General features: G+C 38.6%; 1 gene segment (V, D, J or C); it reads right to left on the reverse strand.

Moving 5' to 3' along the window:
• Window positions 1–18,464: 18,464 nt before the first annotated feature.
• LOC109439652 (immunoglobulin kappa light chain-like) overlaps window positions 18,465–21,675 on the reverse strand; it is a 315,245-nt gene continuing 312,034 nt past the window's right edge. Inside the window, 1 exon segment of the V gene segment in view lies at window positions 18,465–18,993. Coding sequence covers window positions 18,671–18,993 — 323 coding nt within the window.

Below are 21,675 nucleotides of genomic sequence, written 5' to 3' on the forward strand. Positions count from 1 at the left end.
GAGGTTAACAAATTTGATATTGTTACATTTAACAAGCCATTCATGCCTCATTATTTTGGAGGTGTCAGGAATCTGACAATATGGATGAAAATATTATTTGCAACTGTCACATCAAATAGGCCTAGTAAAAACATAAGTGTTAGAATGTGTTTAATTTCACTTACTAACTCTTACTACAGAATACAGTAATTGAAAGAAGTGTATTTATTTATTTTTACATAAAAATCAGGGGTTACAATATTTCTGCACAACAATGCATATTAGAAAACCAAACTGAGGTTGAGGGTGGAGAGAGCAAGTTGCAGGGGTGAGGAACTCTCTAGACAGAAGCATGTGTCTATGTGTGTATATGTTATGTGTGGGCATGGACAATAAGGGTTGGGTTGTGTCATTTTTCACATGTCTATTTAGCTTCTCCTGTTTCAAGGACTTTGGTTTTTTACAGTCCGTTTAGGAGACACTGTTTATGTCCTCAAGCATTAACAACTTTAAAAGAGTGGGGAGGCAGAAGGGAGGAAAAGACAAGCTAACATAAGCACTCGTAGCCTCAGACACATCTAGCCCTTTGACTGAGGTGTCTCTCTTTACTATTGCAGCAATAGGAGGAAACCTTTCCATCCTTAGGTGGGCTGCTCTGGTTGCTATAGTCAGTGGAGACCCTTTGGAATTGTATACTCTAGCAGTGGGACTCTGGAACAGTGACTGGCAGACCAGCTGATCAACGTCCCAACACATGGCAATTTTCTGAAGACCACACAGCTCAGGTGCTCAGGGGAAAGACCTGATTAGAACTCTCTTCAGAGCCTACCCGGATTCTCTGTTTCTCTGTCTTTTTCTCTCCTTCCTTATTATTGCCATCTCTATTATCTTCTGTTTTTCTTCCAGCTCTCTTTATTATCCTTTTCTATTGAATCCTCTTTTAAATTTACTTTAATTGAACACACTGATATTAAATTATAAACATTACTTTGTTAAATAAAATGCTGCATACACACACAGATAATATTTTCTCTTTCTTAAAAATTAAGACAAAAATTAAAAAATCTCTACAATGTAGAAGTCAGGGAAGATGGGATAGGTGATTCTCAAGCCAGAATTTCTTCATGTTGAGATTGTCTTTGGTGAACAACAACAAAATATATAGTGGATCCTTGAGCCTATGGAGAGCACAGTGAAAGTTGAATGGGAGTAGATAAGAGGTCCTTCGCATTTTATGTGGACCCAGGAAACAGATTTGAGCTTGTGTTTGGTGATTAAGAATCTTAAAGGGCTCAGGTGAGTGGAGGCCATGCTGCAGCCCCGTGAGGACAGGGAGTGCTGTGTCCTCCTCTTTCCTGTGCACCTTTCCTCGTCCACCTCCCAGCCCCTCGACCACAGACCAGCTGCTCATAAATATCTATGGAATGAAAGATTCCGGGAATATGTGTGGGGTCAGAAGTTATTAAGAGACTGGGTCGAATAGATTCTGATTCCCAAAGTTATTTATCTATTTATTTTCTTATTCTACTCTATCTGTGATATTAGTTTTTCCTTGTTATTTGTCTTTTCGCACAGCGGAGGGAAGAAAAATAAAATCAGTTCCAGCCATTAGAAGACTTTAGAAAATGAGCCATCACTTGCCTGCCCATGAACCAACTACATGGCTGGGAAGGCAGGTCTCAGTCATGGAGTCCAAGAAGAGTCTGTGATGTCTCAGATTTCAGAGACTCTTTTCCTCAAGGATCTGAGCCCACACTAAGTTCACTGTCCTTCTGGTTGGGAAGATAGCTGGATGGTTGGACCACTTGAAATCACATGCTAATGACTGGCGATAAATATATTTCCTTCCTTCCTTCCTTCCTTCCTTCCTTCCTTCCTTCCTTCCTTCCTTCCTTCCTTCCTTGCTTCCTTCCTTCCTTCCTTTCGTTTTGAAACATTATTCTTTGGGGATATGCACCTTCTTCTTTAACCTGCAGCATCATGTACGTTCCATTATGGCGTCAGGCAGGATGGGCTGAGGGGAAATACACTGAACTGAACTTGATCCTTGATCCTTAGCCCTGCAGGGGAGATATTGTATCAACAAATAGTACGTTCACTTTGTGCCTCAGTTTCTCCTTCTTTCAGATTGAGAGATTTTCCTTCTCCTGACATGTCAAATAAGTAGAGAGGAACAAAAGGACTGTGATATATTATTGCAAATTGGAAGAAATGAAGGTTTCAGACCAAACTTAAAAAGGCTTCCTTGTGGAATCACTATGGGAAGAACATCCATTGAGGTCAGCCATGGAATCCAAGAACCTATTAATAATTAAGACTAAGAAAAGGTCATGGATTAAACACATATTCTGTGACATGGCCTGTACTAAGTGGATTATGTACAATATTTCATTTAATGTTCAGAGTGATAGTTCTATTAGTTTTGCTTTATTATAGACAAAGAACCTCAGACAAAGAGAGGGTACATAAGTTTGTAAGTAATGAGTCCTCATGTCAGAGCTCATTAACCCATGGCTTTGCAGTCACAGGCCTGGAGCACTGTAGTGATTTATGAAGATACTCTTGTTGTCAGGTACATCTCAGGTTGGCTAAGGTTTGGGCAGGAGTGTGAAGGTATGTATTTTCCCTGACCTCCAACTAGTGGTTATGTGCCCCTCTAGTATGATTCCATAGAGCTCTCTAGATACCCCACCTTTCACCCCATTGCTTCATGATACAATTTCTGCTTACTTGTTTCTACACTAGGCAGGGACCTTCTTGAGATTGAGAGGTCTATCTTGTTCACTATGTTATTTGCAGAACATAGTACAGAGCTAGGTACATGAAGATGCTAATCAATTTCTGTGTAATGAATGAAGGTGGGCATCCATACATCCAATCATGCAAACAAGTTTTGTCCGTAGTAGTTACAGTTCCTTTGTGTAGATGAGCAAAGAACTAATTCTGTGACTTGGGTAAGGACCAAAGCATGGGTGAATGGATGTGTGAATGGCTATATGCATCCATGGAAGGGGGGTACAGTAAGAGAGAATGCTTCTGTCATGGGCACTAGGAAGTTTACTGAAATATTATATCTCATCCTTATCCTTCCCAACCTCCTATCCCTGGGATGCTCAAACTATTTAACATGAATTGTTTCTTGCTGCTCTCAAATAATTTGAGGTAATCTGTGAGCCACATGAAGAAACTGCTTGCTCACTATTTCTTTCTTGCTGTATGGGTCCTGTTACCATATGAGACCTCTTAGAGGATGCTGACTATCTAGGCTGAGGTTTTCCAGTAAGAGAATCCTAGTGCTAGAAATGTGTCGGTGGGTTTAGCTGGAATGGTATCAAACAAGGTTAGAGTTGGTGTTACTTCCATTCCAGTGCTGGACACAGACTTGGTCAGGTGCTGGGAGGACATGGGCACCAGGTGCAGGGGCCCATGGAAACTTCTGAAAGGGTGTGTAGTGCACCACCCAGCCGATTGGAGGAGGATGGGAATGAAACCAGCAGATGTGCTCAAGGTTCTGTTTTCAGTTCCCCAAAAACCTTCCCCTTGACTAATGCAGTATGACCGTTGCTATAGCAGTTGCTATCTTAGTCCCTGGGACTCTCCCTCAAAGTGTGGTATTACTTTTTTAATCTTCTCAGGCCAATCACCATGAAACTTGGTAATAACAACTCTGGGGCGGGGATGGTTGGGGCCTGAGCACTGTGATGGTGGAAGATGTTGGGCTGCCAAGAGGGACCTTTGGCTAGCTAGTTATTTTTCCAAACTAGATCAATACTCTTAGTTGTCTTAGGCTTGGTTGACTCTATTTTGGCAAAGGATCATGGTTGCTCTCCTGAGATGTCTGTAATTAGCTCGTTATTGCATCTAGTGAAAGCATAACAGTTAGGAAGTGCACTGGCTGCAAATCTCAATTCTGTGTCTAAGTGACCAGACAATGCCATTCAACCTTTGCTCTTCAGTCTCCTTGTGTGTTAATGAGAGATATGATTTCTAAGGTTCTTTCTCACTCTAAGATTTATTGCTTCTTTGCCCATGAAAATGGCAACCATGAAAAGTATTTATTAAGGGAACAGCCCTGTATTTTAGAGTTAGGGCTCTTGATCAGGCCGCCTAAGTTTGAAACCTGACTTTGGTATTTACTGATTGTATGACCTTGGGTACAGTATTTTTTTCTCTCTAAGTCTTAGTTTTCTTATAATACAGTCTAGGATTTGTTGGAGGATTTGGTGACATGACCTCTGTCACTGTTGAGACATGGTATCCATTACTATTACTATAAACACCTGTTACAAGTTGGCATGTGTTGAGCTATCAGCAATATTACAGAAGGTCTTCTCTATGTATTTTTTTGTTTCCAACCTTGACCGTCAACATTTTATTACTGTCATAGGTTGGAGGTTGTTCCTCATTTACTCTTTGAGCCCATGGTAAAATAAAAGCTTTTATATTTTCTTGAGAAAGACTCACAGAGAGGGAAGACCCTCATTCACCATCCAGTCCAACCCTTTTATTAGACTTAGAAAAATTGATTGAGGCCTAACTCTTACTATTATAAACCAATATTATTAAATATCTACACAGAACCTGCCATGTGCAAAGCTATGGGAAAGACATGATAGTTTGGGCATGAGAGCCTTGGTTGAAGTCATGGTTCTACCTCTTATGAGCTCTGTACTCCTAAGTATGTTACATAACTTTTCTTAGCCTTAGTTTCCTCATCTATGAAGCAGGGTTAATAAGAAATACCTCAGTGGGGAGTATGAGAATCAAAGGTGGCCATACAGGTGATAATACTAGCAGATGTCCGTACCCATCCTCCTCTCCTCTGCCTTCCCCACTCCACTGCCTCTCTCTGCTCCATCGTCCCTTTTCTAGCAGAGAATCTTGCTGGTTTCAGTGATACAAAAGGTTGCAATCAGAATTGGGAGATAAAATCTTCATATAGAGAGATAAGTAGTAAGGGCTATTCAAATCCTGAGAAGAGATTGGTCAGTAAATGGAGGAGTAGAAAGGCTGAGAGTAACTAAGGAGAGAGACAGGGAAGATGGAAGGAGATAGGGAGGGAGAAGGAAAGACGTGTATCTGAGAATGGGAAAGGAGCAAGAGGAAGAAATGGGAAGGAGAGAGAATGATAGGATGGGGAGAAATCAGAAAAAGCAGTTTTTTCTGAAAAATCAGGTGATGTCTTTGGGTGTTATTTGGGGGAGGGGGATGGGTACTTTTCCATGCCAACAGTCTCTAAGAACTCAGGGAAAAAGTTGGAGCTAAGGGGAAAGGAAGGGACAGATGGTAAGGGGACTCCCTTGTTTATTTCATTCTTCTTCCCAGGCCTTTTAGTTGAATCCTACCCAGAGCCTTTACTTACTGACTTCAATCTACAAAGTCTTCTCCAACTTTTAAACCTACACAACCGAAGTGATGCACATTTATTGACGAAGTCATGAGCAATTTCCAGCACATTGTGGACCTCTCTGCATTCGTGCCTGTGAGCACTCCCTTCTCTTTTCTTACTGAGTGACCAGCAGTGTTCCTAGTAACACTGATGTGCTCTGTCCACATTGTGCTCTGTCCACATTGTCTCACCCACTCATGAACACCGCTCCAGCAAATTTCTTTTCTCTCTCCTTCAGGACCTGGTTTTCTTCTCTACTGGATCATTTTCATTAGCATTAAAAAAGTGCTGTCATTTCTCTGCTCCTTTTAGATGCTGCCTCACTCTCCCCTTCCCTTTTCCAACTCCTTCCTTGAAAGAATTGTCCATGCACACTGCCTCCACTCTCTTTCCTCCCATTTTCTTTTTAACTCATTCTGATCAGACTTTTGCCCCTGCCATTCTATAGAAAGTGCTGTAATCTAGTTCACCAGTGACCACCACCTATGTGATGCTCTTGTTTTATGGGACTGGTTCAATTTTTTTGTATATCAATTGACTGTCTGATTAGGGTGTAAGAGCGTTAATGGTAAGAACCGTGGATCTTTTCTCATACCACTTTGTATTCTCCACTATTGCTAGCATTGTGAAGGGTATGTAGTAGTGGCTTATTTTCTTCCAAATACCTACATTATACGTCATATCAAGTAAATATATGAGCATTATAAATATATGAGGTCGACCTCCTTCTATCTACAAAATGTTTCATAAATATTTGAGTCCTAGTATACCTATATTCCTGGGAAGTTATGCAATTATGATTTACATTGTCATAACTTATATGCCCACACTTATAAGAAATATTGTTGAGAAAACTTTTCTGAAGGGTAAGTGATTAGGAGGAAATAGAGTGGTAAAAAGCAATTAATAATAAACTGTCAGGATACACAAGCTCAGCCTCTTAGTAGCTGGAAAATCTGAAGCCAGGGTCTTTCTTCCAGTTTTCTCATCTGTACAATGAGAAAGTCCTTCCATTAATATTTATTCTAATCTTTCCTAAGGTTTAGGGTATGAGTTCAGGAAAACTTCATTTTATTTCTCCATGGGCAGCTTAATGTCAAGTTCCAAAACCCTTCTGTAAAGCTTGGGACCATTTTCAGGATATATTTTGTAGTTTAGACAGCCTTTCATGTTATAAATATGTGAGTCACGCACATAATTTTAAATTCTCTAATAGCCACACATGATAGAAATATATGCCACATACATAATTTTAAATTCTCTAGTAGCCATATGAAGGCTCATACAAGAATACTATGAAAGGCTATATGCCACCAAATTTGATAACATAGAATAAACAAACAAATACTTAGAAGTATGCAACCTTCCTGGATGGAACTATGAAGAATTGGAAAACTTAAATAGAACAACTGCTAGTAAAGAAATTGAAACAGTAATGAACAAACCTCCAAAAAAAAAAAAAAAAAAAAAAAAAAAAAAAAAAAAAAAAAGAAAGAAAGTTCAGGACCAGATGTTTTTGCTGGTGAATTTTACCAACATTCAAAGATTATGATCTTCCAAAAAATTGTTGTCATTTTATAATGACAACATTCCCCTGATACTAAAACCAGAGAAGGACATCACAGAAAAAGAAAATTACAGGCCAATATCTCTGATGAACAAAGAGGCAAAAAACCTAAACAAATACTAGCAAATTGAATACAACAATACATTAAAAAGATCATACATCATGATCAAGTGGGATGCATTCCAGGGATTTAAGGATGGTTCAACATCTGCAAATCAACCAGTGTAATACACCACATTAACAAAATAAAAGGTAAAAATCATATGACCATCTCAATAGATGCAGAAAAGCATTTAGCAAGATACAACATCTATTCATCGTAAACAAACAAACAAACAAACAAACAAAAACCACTCAATAAAATAGGTATAGAAGAAAAGTACCTCAACATAATAAAGGCCATTTTTGACAAACCCTCAGCTATCATCATATTCAATGGTGAAAAACTGAAAGCTTTTCCTTTAATATCAGGAACAAGGATGCTCGCTTTCACCACTGTTACTTAACGTGGTACTAGAAGACCTAACCAGAGAGATTAGGCAGGAAAAAGAAATAAAATTCACCCATCTTTGGACAGGAAGAAGTAAAACGATCACTGTTTGCAGATGGTGTGATTCTAGATATAGAAAACCCTAAAGACTTTCCAAAAAACTATTAGAAATAATAAACAAATACAGTAAAGTTGCAGGATACAAAATCAATATACAAAATTCTGTTGCATTCCTATATACTAACAACAAAATCTCAGAAAGAGAAATGAAGAAAACAATCATAGTTACAATTGCAATGAAAAGAATGATAAACCTAGGAATATACTTAACAAAAGAGTTGAAGGACCTATACACTAAAAACTGCAAGATACTGTTAAACGAAATTGAAGAAGACACAAATAAATGGAAAAATATTCCACATTCCTGGGCTGGAAGAATTAACATTGTTAAAATGTCCATATTACCTAAAGCAATATACAGATTAATGCAATCCCCATCAAAATCCCAATAGCACTTAAAAAAAAAAAAAAAAAAAAAACAGAAATAGAACAAAAAAAGTCTCAAATTTGTATGGAACCTCAAATAGCCAATGAAATCCTGAAAAAAAGGAACAAAGCAGGCAATATCACACTCCCTGACTTCAAGCCATACTACAAAGCTATAGTAATCAAAATAGTATGATGGCAGAAAAAGAGACACACAGAAATATGGGACAGAATTGAGAGTCCAGAAATAAATCTAGGCATATATGGACAATTACTTTTTGACAGAGGAGCCAAGGATATAGAATGGAGAAAGGAAATTCTCTTCAATAAACAGTGTTGGGAAAATTGAACAGCCTCATGCAAAAGAATGAAACTAGACCACTCTCTTACACCATACACAAAAATTAACTCAAAGATGAAACAAAGACTTGAATATAAGGCTTGAAACTATAAAACACATAGAAGAAAAAATAGAGGCACTAAACTTATGGACCTTGGTCTCAGATGGCTCTTGTGAACTTGACTCCAAAGACAAGAGAAGTAAAAGCAAAAAAAAAAAAAAAAAAAAAAAAAAAAGAGAATGGGACTATATAAAACTAAACAACTTCTGTATGGCAAAATAAACCATTAACAAAGCAAATAGGTAACCAACTGAATGGGAAAAGATATTCTCAAATGATATCTCCAATAAGGGGCTAATATCCAAAACATATAAAGAACTTACACAACTCAACAGCACAAAAACCAAACAATCAGATTTTTAAAATGGGCAGAAGAACTGAATAGACAATTTTCCAATAGACAGATAGTGAACAGATATATGAACATCACTAGTTATAAGGAAAATGAAAATCAGAACTCCAATGAAATACCACATAACACCCATTAGAATGTCTATTATCAAAAGACAAGAAATAACAAGTGTTGGAGAGGATGTGGAGAAAAAGTAACCCTCATATATTGCTGGTAGGAATATAAATTGTTGTAATCACTATGGAAAACAGTATGAAGCTTCCTCAAAAAATTAAGAATAGAGCTACCATTTTCAGGGTATCTACTCCCAAAATTTGAAAACACTTATCCATATATATATATATATATATATATATATATATATATATATCTCCTGTGTTCATTACAGCATTATTTATAATATTCAAGACATGGAAACAACCTAAGTGTCCTTTGGTGGATGATAGGATAAAGAAGATGTGACACACACACACACACACATACACACACACACACTACACAATGGAATACTACTCAGCCACAAAAAGATGAAATATTGCCATTTGCAACAACATGGATGGATCTTGATAGTATGATGCTAAGTACAGCATACTGTACTAAGTGAAATAAGTCAGACGGAAAAGGACAAGAACTATATGATTTTACCCATATATGGGATATCAACCAAAAAGCAACAAGTGAACAAACAAAATAAACAAACAAACAAATGAAAGAAAACTCATAGATACATACAGCAGAATGGTGATTACTAGAGGGTAAGGGGGATGGGGGGAGGACAAAGAGGGTAAAGGGGATCAAATATATGATGACAGAAGGAAACTAGACTTTAGGTGGTAAGCACACAATATTACTCAAGAGTATACAGATGTATTATAAAGTTGTACACCTGAAATTTATGTAATGTTATTAACCATTGTTATCCCAATAACTTTAATAAACAAAAAGAAACCTGTGAAACTAACTTTGATAGTATATTAGATTTAACCCAGTATATCTAAAAGTATTACCATCTAAACACATCATCAATATGAAAATTATTAATGAGATATTTTATACATATTTGTTATACTAAATCTTCAAAATTTGATGCATTTTCTTTGCAGGTATAGAACATCTCAGTATGAACTTGCATCATCTCAAGACCTCAATAACCACGTGTGGCTAGTCATTGCTGTGTTGGACAGCACAGGTCTGGAACATACATGAATTAATGCAAGATATTTATTTATTTATTTATTTATTTATTTATTTATTTATTTATGTTAAATTTATTGGGGTGAGAAATTATGTAGGTTTTAAGTGTACAATTCTATAATACATCACTTATATATTGCATTGTGTGTTCACCACCCAAAGCCAGTTTTCCTTCCATCACCGTATATTTGACCCTTTACCCGCCTTCTGGTAACCACTAAACTGTTGTCTATGTCTATGAGTTTTTTTTGTCTTGTTCGCTTGTTGCTTTCAGTTTTATATTCTACGTATGAGTGAAGTTATATGGGTCTCGATTTTTTCTGTCTGACTTATTGCAGTCAGCATGATAATCTCAAGATCCTTCCATGTTGTTGCAAATGGCAGTATTTTATCTTTTCTTATGGCTGAGTAATATTCCATTGTATATATGTACCACATCTTTACCCAATCGTGTATTTAAACACACTTTGGTTGTTTCCATGTCTTGGCCACCATGAATAACGCTGGAGTTAATGCAAGAGTTAAATACTTTGGGGCTGAAAGAATGTGACTGAAGAATAAGTTCGAGGAGCTCCTTGAAGGAAATCTAACAGTAGCCAAATTGAGCTACTCCTTCCATTACAATGATGACTAACATTTGTACCTCCTTTACTATGTTCTAGCTGGGTGCCTAATACTTTACATGAATTATTTCATTTAATACAACAACCTTATAAGTAAGACCCCCTCCCTTTCATATGAAAAAAACTAAGGCACAAAAGTCAAATAACTTGCTATTGTGACTTGTGAGTATATTTTCTCAGGCAATGATACACAAACAGCTATGTGGGGAAAACAGCCCAATCATGTGTCCACTGTATCTCCCCAGGCTCATGGTAATGACCCCTGGTGCTAACTCACCTGTGCTCACCCAGTGGGGTCAGGATGCAGAGCCCCTGGCCTGTTTCTTCAAGACTAAACCTGAGGTCTTCCAGTGGCTACTCTGGCCACCAATTTAGTTTTGTAAAATGTTAGGTTCCACCTTGTTAACTTTTATAACAACCTTCCTCCTCCTCCCCCAGTACAGGTACCCAGCCCAAGTGGTACTTTCTACAGAAAGATGAAAAGGCTTGGCATGAACATGAGCTCGCTGGGGTTTGAGGTTTCAAGAAAGAACAAAGAGTTGTCAGGTTGGGGACACAATTGAAGAGCTGGCTCTTGGAATTGTCAGTACTTGGAACAAGGCACAGTGTAAAAAGACAAACAAACAGCTGTCTCTACTTCCTCTTTCCCCTTCCTCTTTTACTTCTTATTCTCTATTAATCCTTTGCTTCTTCTTCCTCCTCTGTCTCCCCATCTCTTGTTAATTTCTTTCTCTCCATCTTCTATTTCCTGATATTTTAAAAGCATTTCTTTACTTATCCTTTCTACTCCCTTTCCCTTTTCTCCAAAATAATATGTTTAACATGTTGAGTTGCTTAGGGACTTGTGGGAAACGTCTCGGTACCAACTCTAAAACACATGGTTAATTCTGAAAAATTCTCCTTTTGGAGAAAAAAAGCTAATAGAAAACTATAGCCCATTTTTGAAGCCACAAAGAATCCCACTCTAACATATAGACATTAGGGCTGGAAAAAGACTTCACAGTCCCCACTCCAGACCTTTGCCTTACAGACAGGGCAAAGGAGGCACAGAGGGCACACGGTGTGCCCAAAGGTACTTGGGAGGGTGTGGGGTCCCACAAGAGTGGCAGGTGCAGGGGATTGGTTAACAGTTGGACTGCCCCAATTTTGTGATGTTAAACATTTATTATTATTTTAAACCCACTGCCAACCACCAGGAAGTTTTAATTTTTCTTACTATGTCTTAGTCTACATATAATCCATATATTGCTTCCAAGATGTCCAGGCATTTTCACTCCCTCACAGTTGATGCCCAGCTCTGCGCCGTGAGTGTGGGCCTCCTCTCCCTCAGGAATGATTGCTGTTCCACACGTGGTAAGCCTGGAAGTGTGCTGACACTCTAGCTCTGCCCTGGAGAAAGTACCAACCATGCCACAGGTGGGGGCAGGTCATTCCAGAGCCCTCCAAGTTTTCCTTGACAAACCTTTTCTCATTCTTTCTTTTTTCTCTTCCCTTTTCATTCCTTTCTCTTGAATTTCTCCTCTTTTCCTTTTCTTTATTTTTTGCTTTTCTTTCCTCATTTTTGCCTTAGATCTACCGTGGGGCCTAGAGGACTTTGGAGCCAAAGAGTTAGCTCATTCTGAAGATCAGTGACAGCACCGTGTGCTCATTCAATAGGCAGCCCTCACTGAGCTTTGATATGTACCAGACAGTGTGCTGAGCTCTTTACATGTGCTATGTCTTGTAATCTTTATACCTTTATACCAATCAAGCTGCCATCATTAGCTGCAGCTTACAGGCGAGAAAGCGAGGCCCACAGAAGTTAGGAAATTTCTCAGAGTCACACAGCCAGTTACTGGTCAAGCGGGGGCTTTCTAACTCCAAAGTTCATTTTCAGAGCCAAAAAAGTATGCCGGAAGTCCCACGAGAAGCAGCCCGGATCTCTTATCTGTTTAGCCTTTAACGCATGTTTCCCTGAACTTTTTGGATTCATGGAAATCTCAGACCCATAGCATCGCATTTCTCTGTGGGTGTTTGGCCAGCCATCTCTGGGGAGTATGAACACTTGCTGAGGCCAACTTGTTAGTATAGACGGAAGTTTGTTAAGAACAGAACTCTCATCTCTGTCATCACTGTTATATTAGCTTGCTTCAGTTGTGGTAACCAAGTACCGTAAACTGGGCGGATTAAAACAACAGAAATTAATTCTCTCACAGTTTTGGAGGCCAGAACTCTGAAGTCAAGGTGGCTCCTTCCCGAGGCTCTGAGGGAGAAGCCCTCCCTGCCTCTTCCCTAACTCTGGTAGCTTCCCGGCAACCCTTGATGTTCCTAAACTTGCAGCTACATCCCTCCAATTACTGCCTCTATCGACCCGTGGCACTGCCTGTCTCTGCACCTCTAATCTCCCTCTTCACATCAGGATACCAGTCACTGAATTTAGGGCCCATCCTAATCCAATATGACCTTATCTTTTTCTGTTTAACTTTTTGTTTTGAAATAATTATAGATTCACAGGAAGGTGCAAAAATAGAACAGAGAAGTTTGGTGTGCCTGTCACTTAGTTTCCCCTGATGGTTACTTCTTACATAATTATAATACAATATCAAAACCAGCAATTTGACATTGGTACAACGTGTGTATAGTTTTAGGCAATTTTATTACATGTTTAGATGTATGGAACCACCACTGCAATCAAGAAACAAGATTATTCCATTACCACCAAGACTTTCCTTTTGCTACTCCTTTCATAGTCACATTCTCTCTCCTTTCCCCCACCATCCCTAACCTCTGGCAACCAGTAATCTCCATCTCTATAATTTTGTCATTTCAAGAATGTTGTATAAAAATAATATGGTATATGACCTGTTGGGGTTGGCTTTTTTCACTCAGTATAATGCACTTCAGAATCATCCAAGTTACATGCATCAGTACTTTGTTTCTTTTTATTGCTACGTAGTATTCCATGGTATGGATGTATCACACTTTGTTTAGCCATTCACTTATTCAGGGACATGTTTGTTGTTTCCAGTTTTTGACTATTACACATAAAGCTGCTCTCAACAATTATGCAGAGATTTTTGTGTGAGCATAATTTTTCATTTCTTGGGGATAAGTGCCCAGGGGTGTAATTGCTGGGTCATTTGGTTAGGTGTGTTTTGTTTATTTTTTCCTGAAACTGACAACTTTTTTACAAAGTAACTGTACCATTTCACATTCCCACCAGCACTTTATGAATAATCCAGTTTCAATTACATCTTTACCAGCATTCTAGTATGACCTCATCTTAACTTTATTACATTTCTGAAGACCCCGTTCCCAAATGAGGTCACATTTATAGGGACTGGGAGTGGACACATGAGCATATCTTTTTGACAGACACCTGTCTTCCCTTCCTGGGTCACGTTGTGTCTGACTTCAGAGCTTTGCTTTATGACAAGGGGCTTGCTTTGATTTCATAACCGGATTAGAAGTGCCCTTGATTGTTGAATTTGCCGCTAAGGATGGGTGAGCAAGTTTATATCATTTGAAGGTATATTACTGAGTCTTTCTGAACTCTACTCAGAATTGCAAAATTTCAAAGTTTTGATAACAAGGAATATTCTCAGGAGGTAGAATGTCAATGCTGTTTCCTTATCCTGTTTTTCCATGACTGTCCTTTTCAATGCTCCAGTACTGACAAGCGAAAGGAAAGAAAGTAGAAAAACTAGATTATATGTTTATTGAGGGAAAGGATACAGTGTATGTTATTTTTGTATCTCCTTCAGAGTATAGACTGAGCAAGGTGCTCAGTAAGTGTTTTTTGGATGGATGAGTAGACGAGAGGGGAAGGGCGGGGATGCCCATGCAGGAGTGAGGGAGGAGAGTCAAAGCTGGTTTCATATATGCTTCCCTCCCCTTCTACTTCCCAAACATACAACCTTTCCTAAATGGGATCCCGAGATCTGGCCCAGGTTAATTCTGTCCTTTAACCTGAAGGTCTGTTCCTTCAGCATTTGGAGTTTTTGGATTATTTCTAGTTTTTTGGCTTGTATAAATGAAGCCACTCTGAAAATTCTTGCATAAGTGTTTTGGTGGGCAGGGATGCAGTCATCTAGGAGTGGGATTGCTGGGTAATAGAAAGAGAACATCTCTCAGCTTTAGAGGACCTGCCCAACATTTTGGTGAACACTTTTAACCTTGCAGTATACTGTTAATTAAATTAGGTTATAAAGTGCTCAGCATGGTCTTGGGCAGATAGGAGGCCCTTGGTACATGTTTAAAAATATAATGAAGGCATAATATTCCAGTAAGTCAAAGTGCCATAACGGACTTAAACATTTCCCTATTGCTTGTTTATCTAGGTTGTTTTTGTTTCATTTTTAATTATTGTATATAATGTTGCAATGAATGACTCTCTTTATAGCTGTTTCTTTCTTTTTTTTTTTTTTTTTTAATTTGCTCTTGGTAAATTCTCAAGTAGGCTCAACTGGATCACAGGACATGTGACTGTACAACTGTCACCTTAAAAGGACTTTGGGGCCCACTAAGGAGGAGAAACAAGGAAGCAAGCCTCTCATACCACGGGAATGGGGTGTGAACACAGGTGGCTTATGGGTTTCATGGAGGAGTATCTTGTAGATGACAGAGGTTAGGGGGAGAACAGAGGATGATGGTTTTTTAAAGATTTTTATTAGGAAATATAGCTAACATACAACATTATATCAGTTTTAGATGTACATTATAGTTGTTCAACATTTATATACCTAAAGAAGTGATCACTGTAAGTCCGGCAACCATCTGACACTGTACCACGCTATCACAATATTATTGACTATATTCCCCACGCTGTACATTACATCCCCATGACTTATTTGTTTTATACCTGGAAATTTTAACCTCTTATTCTCCTTCACCTTTCCTCCCACTTTCTAATTTTTCTATTACAGTTAACATTCAATATTATTTTATATTAATTTCAGTTGTAAACATAGTGGTTAGACATTTGTATGATTTAAGAAGTGATCCCCCTGGCTAGTCTAGTACTCACCTGACACCATACATAGTTATTACCATATTATTGACTATATTCCCTGTGCTTTACTTTACATCCCCATGACTGATTTGTAATTACCAATTTTTACTTCTTAATCCCTTCACTTTTTTCATCCTGCCCCCCAACCCCCTCCCATCTACCACTCCAATAAATCTAGTACGCATCTGACATGATACATAGTTATTACAATATTATCGACTATATTCCTTGTGCTATACCCTACATCCACAAAACTGCTTTGTAAAAACCAATTTTGACTTCTTAATCCTTTCCCTTTTTTTCACCTACATCCCTAAACCCCCCTCCAATCTGGCAACCATCAAAATGTTCTCTGTATCTATGAGCTTCTTTCCCTTGTGTGTGTTTGTTTCTTTTGTTTTTTAGAGTCCACATATAAGTGAAATCATATTGCATCTCTCTTTCTCTGTCTGACATACTCCACTCAGCACAACACACTCCAGGTCTATCCATGCCACTACAGATGGCAAGAACCCATTCCTTTCCATGGCCAAAAAACATTCTATTGTCTATATATACCCCTTCCTCTTTATCCATTCATCCATTGATGGAATCCAGGCTGCCTCCACATCTTGGCCATTGTAAACAATACTGCAGTGGAAATATAGATGCACATATACCCTTGAAGTAGTGTTTTGAGTTTCTTCAGATAAATACCCAGAAGTGGGATTACTGGGTCCTTCTTTGTCACTTGTTTTAAAATCACTTGTCACTTTAAAGGCCCTTGTTTTAAAGTCTACTTTGTCTGGTATAAGCATTGTTATCCAGCTTTTTTTGTTTCTTTTCTTTTCTTTTTTTTGGCTTCCATTTTCATGAAATATGTTTTTTCTATCTCCTTTACTTGCTGTCTGTGTATATCTTTCAACCTGAAGTGAGTCCCTTATAGGCAGCATATGTAAGAGGTTTTGTTTTCTTATCCATTCAGCCACCCTATTTTTTGATTGGAGCATTTAAGCCATTTACATTGAAAGTAATCATTGATAGATATGTAACTATTACCATTGTATTATTCACATTTTTTATCTTTTTTTTTTTCATCTTACGGAAGTCTCACTAAAATTCCTTGTAATACTGGGTAAACGGTGATGAATTCCTTTAGCTTTTTCTTGTCAGGGAAGCTCTTTATCTGTCTTTTGATTCTAAATGATTGCTTTGCTGGATAGAGTAATCTTGGTTGTAGAAGCTTACTTTTAATTAGTTTGAATATTTCATGCCAATCCCTGCAAAGTTTCTGTAGAGAAATCAGTTAACAATCTTATGGGAGCTCCCTTATAAGTTACTAATTGCTTTTCTCTTGCTGCTTTTAGGATTGTCTCTTTGTCTTTCACTTTTGCCATTTTAATTATGTGTCTTGGTGTGGGCCTGTTTTGGCTCATCTTGTTTGGGACTCTCTGCACTTCCTGGTCTTGTATGTCTATTTCCTTCGGCAGGTTAGGGAAGTTTTCAGTCATTATTCCTTCAAATAGATTCTCAATCCCTTGCTTTTCTCTTCTCCTTCTGGCACCTCTGTGATGCAAATATTCTTATACTTGATGTTGTCTCAGAGGTCTCTTAAACTATCCTCAGTTTTTAAAAAAAATTATTTTGTCTTTTTGCTGTTCCAATTGGGAGTTTTCTGCTACCTTATCTTCCAAATCAATGATTCGATCCTCTGCTTCCTCTAGTCTGCTGGTGATTCCTTCTAGTGCATTCTTCATTTCAGTTATTGCATTCTTCACTTCTGACTGGTTCTTTTTTATGGTTTCTATGTCATTTTTTAAATGATTGCTATCTCTTTGTTGAAGTTCTCACTAAGTTCCTCGAGCATCCTTCCAACCAATGGTTTGAACTCTGTTTTTGGTAGGTGCTTACCTCCATTTTGTTTATTTCTTTTTCTGGAGTTTGCTTCTGTTTTTTCATTTGAGATGTATTTCTTTGTTTCCTCATTTTGGCTGCCTCTCTGTGTTTGTTTCTGTGTATTGGGTAGATCTGCTACATCTCCCAGTTTTGCCAGGTGGCTTAACATAGTAGGTGCCCTGTGGGGCCCAGTGGCACAGTCTCCCTGGTTCCTGGACTGGGTGCTCCAAGAGTGCCCCTTGTGTGGGTCATGTGGGTTCTTCTGTTATATTTGAACCTTGATTGTTTTTGCCACACAAGTAGATGGGATTGACCCTCAGGCTGACTGGCTGTGGGTTTGGCCATGTCCACAGCTTATGGGCTGCTGTGTGGGCAGCTTACCACATGGAGCAGGATTCTGCCTGGCAGGTTCTGGTGCCTGTTAGACCACCCTTTTTGTGTGCCACTTGTGGGGTTAATTCAGTGGTGCTCTGTTATGATCTGAAGCCAATCTCCAAGTATGTTTGTTCTGGGGCCTCTTGGGAGGGGCTCCAGTGCAGGCCCAGGTTAATCACTGCTTGTGACCAGTCGGGCTCTACCTGGTAGGAGCTACAAAGTGATCCACAGTTGGTTGCTGCCTGTGCTGGACCTGTAGGTGTGTGGGAGAGGCCACGCTGTGAACCAAGGATGGCTGCCACCAGTACTGGGTCGGGGGTAGCTCCACAAAAAGCCAGGACACACTGAGGCCTGCTGCTGGTTGCCAGCTCCAGTAAGGTTCCGCTGCTGATAAAGCCTTGTGCAATATGGAGTTGTGTGTGAGTGTGTGTGTGTGTGGGGGTATGTCTCAGTGAGTAATGAGGGTGAAGAAAGCCGAGCTCACCAGAACAATTCAGATGGGAATGAGGGGAGGGCTCAACACAGGAAAGATGGTGCCCACCTGCCAGCTGCATGGGAGTAGGACCCCACACAAGGAAAATGGTGCCTACATTCCATCCCTCACTCTGAATCCACACAGAGAGGTTGAAGAGTTTTATAAATAATGATGTATTTTATAGCAACTCAATATTTACTTTCTTAGATGATAAACTTGGTAACTGGAAAACCAATATTAACAACCATTAAATCAGGAAGGAGCAAGCACATGTGCAAAGATTCACTTTATTTATTCATTTCCCCCCAAATATTAGCATGATTAAAGCCAAAGTGATGGGGGGATATGGTGGGAAGAGGGGTTGGGGTACTGTAGTATGGGTAGGTCTCTTGGGAAACGGGCCCAAGGCCTGAGGAGGGGAAGAGGGAAGGCTAAGACTAAGGCACAGATGATGGGGCCTGGTAGGCCTCTCTCTCAACAGCTTTTCCTATCGAAGCTCTTGGCAAGGGCAGAAGTTAGGCTCGCGTGGGTGACTTCACATGCATAGACATCATGACTTTCATACTCTGAACTGGACAGTGTCAGGGTACTGCTGAGGCTGTAGGTGTTGTCTTTGCTATCCTGCTCTGTAGCACTGTTCTGGATGCCACGGGTTTGGACAACGCCATCTACTTTCCACTTGACATCGACTTCCTTGGGGTAGAAGCCATTCAGCAAGCACACAACAGAGGCACTTCCAGTTTTTAACTGGTCTGAAGATGGTTGGAAGATGAAGACGGATGGTTTAGCCTGAGACCCTGAGGAAGAAAGCACAGAGAATAGTGTTTAAATAACAAGGAAGTTCTCCACTTGGGTGCATTGTTTGTAGACAATCCCAGAGCCCGTAAGGGACAAACATACGGAGAGTAACTTGCTCATTCTATGTAATTGTAGCAATTAGGGAGGCCAGGAAGCATATCTATAATCTCCATGATTTTGAGTTTCTCCCTGGCTGCTCCCTACCTCTTAAAAATTTTTCTTTGAAGTCTTTACAGCCATTCTTAAATGCTTTATGTATGTTTTTCTGACTTTACCTATCTTTCCTTCAACTGTGTTCCCAGCTTCCTGCAGTAACTCAGTGCTTCAGGCCAAGAAACAAAGGTCACTTCAACTCACCCTTCTTAGAATTTAGAAACAAGAACAAATCTTGGCCCCTCTACTCAGAAGATAATTTCCTCTGTGCACCTCTTAGTACTGTGCAGTGATATCAGGCTGACTTTCCCTTTGGGAGTGTTGGGGCCACACCACCATGCAGAGTGGGTCCCAGGTCAATGTCTGTGCCTGGGTGGGGTTCAGCCCCTTCACCCTCTGTGTTCAAGCCAGCAACTCTCCCACCCCTCACAAGAGCCTCAAAGGGAGACCTGGGCCCTGGTCTGATGGCTGTCACCATATGGGGCAATGTTCAGTCAGGCCAGGAGGGATCAACTGTAATTTTGGCCACCTGCCTAGGAGGAACTGGTTCGCTTCACTTCTGACTGTGAGCAACTGCCAGATGGCCTCCTGGAAATCCCCTCTGTGGGGGCATCCAAGCCCTCAGGTAGGAGAGCAAGAGTTAAAACAACAAATCAAGGAGAACTGACTTTGGGTGGTGAACACACAATGTGATAAATGATGTATTTTAGAATTGTTAGTAAAAATGTAATTTTACTAACCATTGTCACCCCAATAAATTTAATTAAAAAAAATCCTTTGCTCAACAGATAAGTGAACCAGTTTTTATAAAGCTAACCTCCATGTTTACCAAGCAGTTGAGCATAAGATACTGAACATCTTATGTTTTGATGTTTTCTTTTCTTTTAACTTTCATTACTAATTTTTTTCCAGAGAAGTTTATGAAATAACCTTGGGAGCAAAATAATGTGAATTCTAGAAAGAAAGGAGGAGAAACAGTCTATGAAGATAGTCCTATCTGGGTAAATCCTTGATAGCTTTAAATTTTCCATCCAGCATTAAAGTATTAAATAATTAACATCTTTGATATGGAAATTCTAGTAAAACATCTTGTTAGCTTTTAATGGCATTTAAAATTCTCTAAAAGAGTTCTTCAACGGCCATAAAATAGTTTTTAAATTGTTTTAAAAACTTACTTTAAATAGTTTTAAACAATTTTGAATTTTAAAAGAGTTTTTAAACAGCTCTAAAATAGTCCTGTGAAATTGCTGCACACCAAAAATAACTTTTCTTAAATGTTGAAGTAAACAACAAATTACTGAACTATTTTAGAGGGTATGGAATTAAAATACCCAGATAAAAAATTTTGTATCACAGTATAAAGGTATTGGAAAATATGTTTATATTAAGTTTTTATTAGTGACATTTATATATGATTGATATTGTGTGCAACTGAAATATAATCCTACACAAGCTATTATATTTTTGAAAATTAAAAACATTCCAAAAATTTATCTTACCTTTAATCAATTAATATACCTCAATGTTATTTAATGTGAACTCAGTACAAGTTAATTGATCGAAACCTGAGAAGCCAGATGGCCTTAAATTAAATTTTTTTCTGGTGGAAATTTTACCCTGTAAGTTATAAACTTTGAGTTGAAATTTCTGACTCCAAATAATACATCAAATGTATTATTTAAAAGTATTATTTAAATGTATTTAAATAATACATTTGATGAGTAGATATTGAAATAATTCCAAATCACTGAAAAAAATATAGTTTTAAGCTCTTTATAGTCGCCTAATGTAAATTTTCATTGAGGATATAATAATGAATGTGAATTTTATTTCTAAAATCTCTAATAAATCAGGCATCTCCCTGTTTTTCCTTTGTTAGTTCAGTGCCCGCCACATTTCTATTCTCTTTCGTTAGTGGCATTATTCGTATCACTGTGTCAGGAAAGCAGACCATGGCAGTTAAGCGAATGCAGTATTGCCCTGGCCTGTAGCGCCCAGGCTCGCTGCAGCAAGAGCGCGGAGACCTGGCCACGCAAGTCATGCGATCGCGAAAAAGACCGTCATGAAGTCTACCTTCCACGCTAGCTGTGCCATGACTCGTTCACAATATAAAAACATGGCCAAGTAATGACTGAAGTAAATAAAAGAAGATACTCATTAAAATATTTACTGTTTTTCTACAAGTCCAGCGGCATTTAAAAATGCAATTTTTAAATTTTTCTACATAAAAAAATTCTTTAAATCTGAGCTTTTGGGGACAGCCATCTTTCCACCATTATGATAAGAGATCATTTCAAGGCTAGTTTAATATAGAAATTAGATTTTTAAAAAGGAGATATCTGTCAAGATATGAAATCTCTGTAGAATTTCTGAATACTGACAGTTCATCACTCATTTTAGACTGTAAAAATGACACGGTTGCTGATTCTCAGTTAAGCTGCATCTTTCACATGTCAAACAGGTATACTTTTCTAACTTCTTACTGATTGTTAGTGTGTCCTATTGATTTTTATCGCTATAAAATAATT

This window comes from Rhinolophus sinicus, chromosome 2 (genome assembly GCF_057876585.1).
Source record: "Rhinolophus sinicus isolate RSI-liver-muscle chromosome 2, RSI-T2T, whole genome shotgun sequence".
Lineage (NCBI taxonomy): Eukaryota > Metazoa > Chordata > Mammalia > Chiroptera > Rhinolophidae > Rhinolophus > Rhinolophus sinicus.